General features: G+C 39.4%; 2 protein-coding genes across 3 annotated transcripts; one reads left to right on the forward strand and one right to left on the reverse strand.

Moving 5' to 3' along the window:
• Window positions 1-199: 199 nt before the first annotated feature.
• On the forward strand, window positions 200-1,094 carry LOC110967506 (GTPase IMAP family member 7-like; the record flags this gene model as incomplete). The annotated part of the gene is made up of 2 exons (XM_051944221.1): window positions 200-916; window positions 1,077-1,094. Coding segments are annotated over 2 exons (735 nt in total), but the record flags the coding sequence as incomplete, so codon positions are not given.
• A 4,455-nt stretch (window positions 1,095-5,549) lies between these two features.
• LOC110967512 (myeloid-associated differentiation marker homolog) lies at window positions 5,550-9,616 on the reverse strand. Of its 2 annotated transcripts, none has more exons than XM_022217157.2 (2): window positions 9,481-9,616; window positions 5,550-7,036 (listed from the first exon to the last, which is right to left on the reverse strand). In XM_022217157.2, exon 2 carries the CDS (start codon window positions 6,910-6,912, stop codon window positions 6,064-6,066), a length of 849 nt encoding a protein of 282 aa, XP_022072849.1. In that variant the 5' UTR covers window positions 6,913-7,036; window positions 9,481-9,616; the 3' UTR covers window positions 5,550-6,063. The 2 variants fall into 2 exon arrangements, with proteins under 2 accessions (XP_022072849.1, XP_051800030.1); XM_051944070.1 differs by lacking the exon at window positions 9,481-9,616 and adding an exon at window positions 9,180-9,199.
• Window positions 9,617-9,675: the final 59 nt, after the last annotated feature.

Below are 9,675 nucleotides of genomic sequence, written 5' to 3' on the forward strand. Positions count from 1 at the left end.
CTGGACAAACCTATAAAGGATTATTTCACAAGACAGTGGAGACTGAGAAACTGCATGAACTTGTAGACACAGAAAACATTCATCTAAAGTCACATTTATAACTGACATTCATAACAAGCTAAAGTGATGTCCCTGTTTTTAGTGATTTCTAACTGCTGTGTGTACAAATTATTGATGCTATGATAAATGTCATTTTTCTCTTCCAGCACAACACACAAGGATTGTCCTGCTGGGGAAAACTGGAACTGGGAAAAGCAGCTTAGCTGGAACCATACTAGGAGAGAATGCGTTTCAGATTCATTATACTGCAAACTCTGGAACAAGTAAATGTCAGAAAGTAACCAGACAGATTGATGGTGAATCTGTCACTGTGATTGATACTCCTGGTTTGTTTGACAATCGCATGTCTGATGATGCTCTTAAATCTGAGATAATAAATATGATCATAGAGAGCTCTGAAGGGATTGATGCGTTCCTCCTTTTATTTAAAGTTGAGAGATTCACAGAGCAGGAGAACGAGGTAGTTTCCAAGATCAAGGGTTGCTTTTCTGAGGAAGCTTTCAAACACACTGTAGTTGTCTTCACTCATGGTGACCAGCTTCAGCACGGCATGAAGATTGAGAAGTTTGTCAAAGGCAATGAGTATGTGTGTGATCTCTTAGAGAAATGTGGGAAGCGCCCCTATGTTGTTGACAATAAGTACTGGAAGAACAACCCGCAGGACAAATACAGAAACAACCAGGCTCAGGTAGCAGGGCTGCTTCAGACAGTAAAAGAAATGGTGAAGAGTACAGGGCGCTACACCAATGAGATGCTGCAAACGGTGAAGAGAATGGAAAAACGCACTGTACTCCAAAAGTTAGCACGTGTCACCACAGGAGTATTGTGGGGAGCTTTGCTGGGTTTGCCATGGATGGTTACAAAAGTTCTTTTTGAACTAACTAAAAACACCACAGTAGCTAATCAGATATTACATGTAGCTACAGTATCTGGTGTTACAATACAGTTAAGTGCAGCATCTGGTGTTGCATCAGGTGTAGCTGCACCATCTGGTGTTATATTAACTGTAACTGCAGGAGTCTCTGCTGCTGTAGGAGCAGTAATGGGAGGTTATATTGGATATCAAGAAGCTGATAAAGCAGATTCAGTAGGGGAGGCAATGAAAAACACAGCTGAGGCTATTGGGAAGCTGGCTAAAGAAATTTCGGAATGGCTAAACATCCCACATGAGACTTAGGTTGGACAGAGAGAACACGACGTTGCAACTGAGCATTCTGTCTTCTACTGGTGACACTGTTAACCTTCATACAATTTTGTGCTTTAATCATAATGTGGATATTTTCTATTTTTCTATCCTCCCTGTCTTACATGTTTTAAGCTTTTTCTTAGTTATATTTTTGACTATTATACAATCAGGTGTGTCTTTAAGTGGACGAGAAGTTTGCCTCAGTAGGCATTAATGATGAATTTTCTCTTCCTGCTGCCAGGTGTAGTTTTATGAGGTTTTGTTGATGCCGTCAGTTGACTTCATAAAAGTTTTTAAACACCTATTCCTACATAGAAAATGACGTATAGTGTTTGGACAGAGTTTTGAATATAACCTTTGAGTTGTTCTTCACATTTTAACAACTATTACTATTCTTGTAGAGAGATTCTGTGAGGGTGTTTGGTCATCACTGCATTTGATTTGTTGTAATTATTATTAATATTATTACTACTACTATTAATAATAATAATAATAATAATAATGACAATCATAGCATCCACATTAAAGTGCTTGTTTGTCTTGTGAAATAATGTTGTGGATGTTATAAGGTTTTTTTTTAGAACTTTCAGTATAATGTTTCTTTCAGTGTATTCAGTCATGGTATATCATATAATCTTGATTTGTAACATGTTTGATCTTCTTAGTATCAAGTATATACATGGGTTTGGATGAATAAATCTTTTCAGACAAACAATTTGATTTTCTGTGACTTATGATGGAAGATGATATTTTTTGTTTTTATTTCTGAAACTTCATTTAAAACTTTTTTCTTGCTTCACAAATGCAGATTTACTAATCCAAATGTAGAATCTCACCACAATGAATGTTTAAAATAACAGTTCTTTGCTTTAATTTGTCTTTGTGAATCTAATTTTGAGTACACAATCACCACCAGTGTTTGACTGATTCCATATGAGTGGGTTTTGCTGTCACTGTATAATACTGTCTTCTAGCATGTATAACTTGTTAAATGTAAGAAGTAGTCGTTGCTGTTTCATGGATAAGAAGAGGAGAAAACTCACAGAAAGAAATATGAAAAGATGAAGTCTGAGCTGGCTGATGTCACAAAGCAAACTGTAAAAGAAATACATTTTTTAAAAATGGTGAAAATCTGACCTCAAAATAGAAAAAAAGCACAAAAAGGCTTAATATTACAAAACTGTAAAAAAAAAAAAAAAAAAAAAGTGAAATAACCGCAAACATCTTTTTGATAAAGGTCTTTTCAGTGGTTTTCAATACAACAGTGTCATTTCATGGTCTAAATATTTGACATTATTTCACAAGATTATTCAGGTGGATGACAGAAAATGAGTCCTCTGTCGCCCTCTCCTGTTGTGTGGTTCACATGTGGCTTTCAAGTAGTTTTGTTTCACTTTCTGTTGACTTGGCTGCTCTCCTTATCAAAAATGACCACTGACAGGGGTGGAAATTTACATTGAAACTTGAGCTCCACCTCTGACCCCAATTCCACCTGAAAGTGTCTGATAGAGGAGGAGACATGAAACCCTGACCTCAAAGTCAAGGAACATGAAGTTAGCAAGACATTTTAGTTCAGTTTTACTGTGGATGTACTTTGAATGAGTTGAAATTACCAACATTATTTATTTGATGCAATTACCATCAATATTATGTTCACCTGGCAACTCAAACGGTTTGTCTAAATCAGTTAATTAGACGTTTCAGTGCTGAGAATAAGTCTCTTGAATGACAGCAGTTGGAGCTCTGACAGCTGAGACAATGATATTTTATATGAAAACAACATATACCCCACATTTCCTTCAGTTTAGTCAAATTAGAAATCAATCAAACTGACTAGTGAGGCTTTGACATATGATGAGTATTGTATTTAGGCAGCCTTGAAAAAAACCTGAAGCATTTCTAACATTCAGTGCATCTGAAAATTTGTGATAGTGAGAATTTTCCAGTCAACATATGATTCTGTGAAATCCGACTTTACAGTTTTGGGCACTCATCAGCAAACAATTCATGTACACGTGAACAGATTTTTAAAAATAACACAAAATCCCTGTCTTCCACAGACAGTGTAGTTTCAGACAGAAGCCTACAATACCAGGTTGAATTTCATTCTTTTTGTTGGTCAAGAATCCTCTGACAAGACTAACGCTGATTTGTTTCACTTTTTGTTCATCCATCAGTTGGTTAGGTTACACTAAATAAATATACACTAGAGAGTCAAACTCAGAAAGCATTAAAGAAATAATCTAACACTACAATAGACGCTGGGCTATAAAAGTCCTTACAAAAGGAATCCACAACAAGTGAAATATCTAATGACTCCCAATACTCACAACCTGAAATGAAACAGTGAAACTTCCACTTGGCAAAGTGGTTTTGTGGGAAAATCTGTATTGTGAGACTGAAAAGAGTCGATGTACACATTTTCTAAAGTTAAAAGATGAAAATCAAATTAAAATGAGTGATTTTAGTTTCTGTTGTTAGTTTTAACCCTTAAAAAAGGCAGACATGTTCATCTGCCTGTTTCTTCCAGCTGAGGACTCAGGTGGTCATCTACGCTATTTTTACATTTACCCTATGTGATAACTGTTCAGATAGTAATCACAACTAAAATAGTCAACCCTCTTGGAAATGTTCTCTTTTCATTGCTTTTCAATGCATCCTTTACAGAGTAGTTTAATAAGTCTTTTTTTGGGGACAATAATTCACAAAAAAGACTCTTTCATGTCAAAATGAAAATATAGTTCTACCAAGTAAGATCAACGGATTTCAATTATGACTCATAAAATAAGTGATCACATCGGTATTAGCCCCCTTCAAGTCAATATTTAGTAGACGCACCTTTACAGCATTGAGTCTCAATCATCCTGGACCCTGCACATCTGGATGCCACCATTTTACCTCATTCCTGAAAAATTCTGGTATTTATCCCTTGACTTCTGTTTTTCAATAACCTTTTCCCAGAGAGGCATGGAGTGTTTTGTCTTCATAGTGTAGTTATATCCAGGAGAACTAATTCACCAGTGAGGGACCTTCCAGATATACGTCTTTATATTACCATCACTGGAACACATTCACTGCACTCAGATGATCTCCATTTCACTAACTGTGTTACTTCAAGCACCAACTGGCTGCTACTGTGTTGCATTAGGCGAGTCACTTTAAAGGGAGTGAATACTTAAACAATCACCAATTTAACATTTCATATTTTGAATTCTCATTATTTAAAAAAAATTGCTCTTTGACATGAAAGAGTCTTTTCCCGTAAATTCTTGTTCATAAAAGCCAAACTAAATTGAGCACGATTTAATGTTGAAAAGCAATAAAAGGGGAAAACCTCCAAGAGGGTGAAGACTTGTATTTGAACCTGCAGTGTTTCGATGTGCTACCCACAGACCACACACACCACAGGAGTTCAGCAATATAGAGAGTCAATAGAACCCTCAGCTGGTAAACCCATGCTTTCAGCCATGCTACTGCAACATGTAGTCAGTGTTGAACCCATTAAAACTACTGTGATGCAGTCAAATTCCCTGTGGTGACTACATCATCCCACTGCTGCAGTCATGATCACTGATACAGTGTGGTGAACCAGCTCCTCTAGTTTTCTAGGTTTTCACAGTGCCTGAGCAGCTTTGATCGCAACCATCTGTGGTTTTCAAAAACACATTTCTCTGTTTGTCAGAGGAAATGTTGAAGTCAGAGCGAGGTGGTGCAAAATCTTCGTCCTCGGAGTTGCTCCACAGACTTCACAGAAAGCTACACCAACAGCATAAGGTCTTAGATTACTGCAACAACCTTTAAAAGGAAGCGGAAATCGTCCTGATTGTCGGTTTGCCTTGACTAAGCTGTCGCATATCACTCTCAGCTTCAGCAGAAACTGTCAATTTAAACAATGAAAGTAAATATTTCACTGAAGAAATCACACAGTGCAGCATAGACGCCTAACCAGCTGCTGTCGCTGTAGCAGTAACTTATGTTAATTTAATAAAACAACAATAAATCCAAATTATATCTGCCCTTTTTCAGGATGATAATATAAATATGTGTTTCTGTAAAAGACAAAATTTCCCAACAGAAATTCTTATATTGAATGTAGCAGCTACGTAAAGGGTGAAAGTGTGTTACTTCTAAAGGATAAGAACAACCCCCAACCCAAAATGTCAGTTAAGGAAAAAAAGGTGCAGAATAACAGGTTGTTGAATCTACTTCCTGTTGTCTTGACACCTCACCTCATCTAATTTCTTTACTTACCGCAAGGACCAAAGCAGCAACAAAGGCTGCTGCAGATTCCACCACACGTACGTTAAAATAAAACCTTTATTGGTTTAGCTAAACACTTCATTTATTCATATGACATGATTTCGAAATGTGTTAATACTGATACTTTGCTATGGAGACAAAACCTCATTATAATAAAAGATTTAAAAAAACAATGACGAACAAATCTTTCTGTTGGATTGTTGTTGTTGTTCCGTGTTCCAGTGTGTCGACTTGATTGAATTTTAGCTTGTATTTTTTTTTTTGTCACACGATGTTATACTGCACATTCGACACAGATCTTTTCACATTTGAGGTCTAATACTGTACTGCAGCCACCTACAAACACACACACTGTCCTGGAGCTTTGGGTTTTTGATGCTACCGTGTATCTAATTTCAGCATTTTACAAACAGGAAACAAAAAGGACAAAAAGGGCTTTTTTTTTCATTAGAAATTTAACATCAGCTACACTGCTCTGTGAAGCCACTCAAGCTCTTAGCCCCTTTATTTCTGTTCTTCATTGCTTAGCGTGTCTCTCTTCTTCATTTCTGCTCTTCTCAGATGCTGACAAACACTAATCTGGCGGTGTAGGCCAGGTCGGCGAGGTAAAGCAGAAAATTGACAGCAGTGAGCACAGCCGTGGCGATCACATTTGGAGATTCCCGGCCTCTACGCTGGTAATGCTTGTCAAACTGGAACACGGGCCAGATGATGGTAGCCGTCAAATACATGATAACCGCCAAGAGTCCGTATGCTGACAGGAACTTGGAGAACGGGATGGGTAGGCAGCCGGTGCATTCTCCCACACACAGCACCACCACAGCCATGGAGAGGATGAAGCAGATGCAGTAAACCGCCATACACCACTTCAGTGCTGCATGGCCATTGTAGGTCACAGGCTCACTGACCAGGATGAAGATAACGCAGGCCACAAAGGTCTGGCACACTTTGAGCAAACCTGGAGCCGTCGCCATGTAACCCGCCACCTCTCCGGGCCTCGCTTTGGACAGGCTCACCTCCCCCATGTAGGCGACTGCGGCCAGGCAGGAGAAGACCGTGGAGGTGATGCGATGGTCGCGCGCGTCACTGGTCATCCACTGGCCCTTGAGGAAAAAGACAGGGAAGATGATGGACGCAGAGAGGCAGAGGAGGGCGGCGTAGCAGGCGACAGTGATGGGGAAGTTGGACCAGGAGACGGGGACGCGGGGCTGCAGGCCGAACTGCTCCACCAGCAGCACCACCAGGGTGCAGGCGAAGCTGAACGCCCAGCAGAAGATGCACCAGTCAGCCATGCCTCCGCTTACGTGGCCTCCGTGTGCTACGACGCTGAACGCCACGCAGGTGAACAGCAGGGCGGCTACACGCACCCACAGCAGCTGGGAAGCGGGGAACACAAACAGTGGCATGATGGGATGTCACCGTCCGTCGGGGGTCCAAAGTGAATTTTATAGTCCAGCAGAGGTTAATAATGAATGTGAGATCCTGTGTCGGCTGCTTGTTACATGCTCTGGAGGCATTCGTCAGTATATTCTGCAGAAAGACAATAAATGTAATCAGGATATATGCAAGAAATCTATGAAATATGTAGATACAGAATGCAATCAGGGCATACATGTGAAATATAAATAACTTACACTGCCTGAGCTGCAACACTTTAACTTACTGTTTGAACTTCATGACATTCTACATCCTTTAATTTGATGTATTCCCCCATAAAGACCTCCTGACCCCTTCTCAAAACTTTTTCATCTATAAATGAATGGAGGCCCAGTGTTTGAGGAAAGAGCCCTCTGAATTTCATATGTGACTAACGTGTCCGGGCTTAAATTTACGATGCGTAAAAACAAAGGAATGTAAGAGATTAGTGTTCAGGCTGTGACCTGCGTATAGAAGAAGCTGAAGTTTGGCTGCTTGAGCTTAAAGGAGCTGGAAAGTCCCTCAGTCTAAAATAAGAATCGTACATTTAGAACTCCAGGGAGTTTGACGCTGGTGCCCTCAAGTGTCCAAAGTGGGACAGGTTTTAGCAGAAGCCAAGTTTTAAATCATCTGTAAGTTTCCAGCCGAGCAGTGGAAGTCGGTGTTCAGTGTTTACCTGAGAACTAAACAGACCTGCAGTCTGGTTTGGTGAGCAGCAGCTTTAAAATCTGACAAACTCTAGAATGAGGCAGCATTTGCAGGAGACCTTCACAAAAAAGAAAGATAAAATCGAGTTCTATCTTTGAACTAGTCATGACTAGTGTGCATTTTTCTATGAGATGTGTTGCTTGCAGTAAAAGCAAAGAATAAAGTTTTTTCTTCGTCTTTTTAAAAGAAAAATGATTATTAACTGGGGAGCACCTTGAGAATAAAGGTTATCTCCCCAATTACAGATGACCGTACAATCATTTTTCCAACCTCAAGACAGAAACCTGCTTTATTCTGACATCAGAAAGCACAGTTATCTTTAGTTTTAATCCCAGTTACTCTAAATCCTCCAAATTTTGTCTAGCAAATAAAATCCCATGTATTTCTATGATTAGATAAAACAAGCATGACTATTTTCATGCAAATGTACGGTTCAGGCATATAGGTTCTGTAAAGCGTCTTGAGACAATTTGAACTGTAATCGGTGCTATATAAATAAAATTTTACTGATTTGAACTGAATTGAAAACCTGCAGAATGTACACTACTGTTCAAAAGTTTGGGGTCACTTAGAAATGTCTTTATTTTTGAAAGAAAAGAATTTTATTCCAATGAAGATGAAATTAAATGAATCAGAAATACAGTTTAGACATTGTCCAGCAACCATCACTCCTGTGTTCTAATGCTACATTGTGTTAGCTAATGGAGCTGAAAGGCTAACTGATGATTAGAAAACCCTTGTACAATTATGTTAGCACATGAATAAAAGTGTGAGTTTTCATGGAAAACATGGAAATGCTTGGTTGACCCCAAACTTTAACAGTGGTGTATGCATGATTCACATAATAAAAACTGATTATAGATCAAAATATCCAACTTGTAACTTGAGCTAGAAAGGCCAAGAGGTCTGCTGTAGAAGGAGACAGGCATTGTACATTGTTCCTGAAGAAAAACATGCTCCTTCTCTCTGCCAAACCCTAAACATTGCTAACTTCATTAGCCGTCCACTCTTCCTGTTATGTGTAATGAGACTCATACCCAGGAAACGGATCTGCAGAGCTAATAGCACGTCCACAGGAACACACACACACACACTGCTAACACAAACCAAACAGGCACTTAATCACCTTTTCAGACATTATGGGAATCAAGCCAGGCGTTATCCAGAAGTGCAGCTCTTTTTAGCTGCAATCTTTGGTCATACTACAAAGAAACTTGCACAGCACAAGCTTTCATGCACTATCTTTGACTTTCTGGTGAAATCTGCAAGTTTAAAAAAGCCAATCATGTTTGAGCCCCTAGTTTTCTGGCTGAGAGAGAAGCGGCTGTTGAGAATGTGGTTGTGTGGTGTGTGTGTGGCTCCTTGCTGCTCACAGGAAACCAGGTTTTGGTTTTGCTCTTTTGGTTTGATAGCAGACTCTGCATACCATGCATGCCTCATAGCTGGGTCTTTATATAAACAAATGAGGCCATTACTGTTATTTACAGAGTAGCTGATCATTTACACAGGTGTGAAATGAGGGTAAAGCAAACTTTTTAACCTGAAATACCTCAGCAGCTGCTGTTATATCCTCGCTTAGGAGAAAAAGGAGAAAAGCTGTAAGCAGCAGAAACACAAGTATTCAGGTAAAAACAAGAAGAGACAAATGTACAAGAATGTGTGTAATCTATAAAACAAACACATCCTATATGGCATATTAAATGAGTAATAAAGCGATTTTCCGTTTCAAATAGCGGACATACCGCGCCCCGTGCCAGCTCCGTTCCAGAAATAGACCAAGATAAACTCCAACAACTAACATCTACACGAAAAATGTAAAAGAAAAACGAAAGATTGAGGATTGATCTTACCGATTTAAAGCACTGGAGATATCTTTCAAGGTTTTTTTAATATGCGTACAGTTCCTGGAACGCCGTGCGTAATCGGCGGCGCATCCCCTCTCTCTCATCCACAGCAGAATATGTGTCCCACGCCCCACTCAGGCCATATTTGGTAACGTGTTGAAACCCTCTCCAAGCCCAGTAAGGTCAGTTCCTCTTCTCATG

The sequence above is a fragment of the Acanthochromis polyacanthus genome, chromosome 23, assembly GCF_021347895.1.
Source record: "Acanthochromis polyacanthus isolate Apoly-LR-REF ecotype Palm Island chromosome 23, KAUST_Apoly_ChrSc, whole genome shotgun sequence".
NCBI lineage: Eukaryota > Metazoa > Chordata > Actinopteri > Pomacentridae > Acanthochromis > Acanthochromis polyacanthus.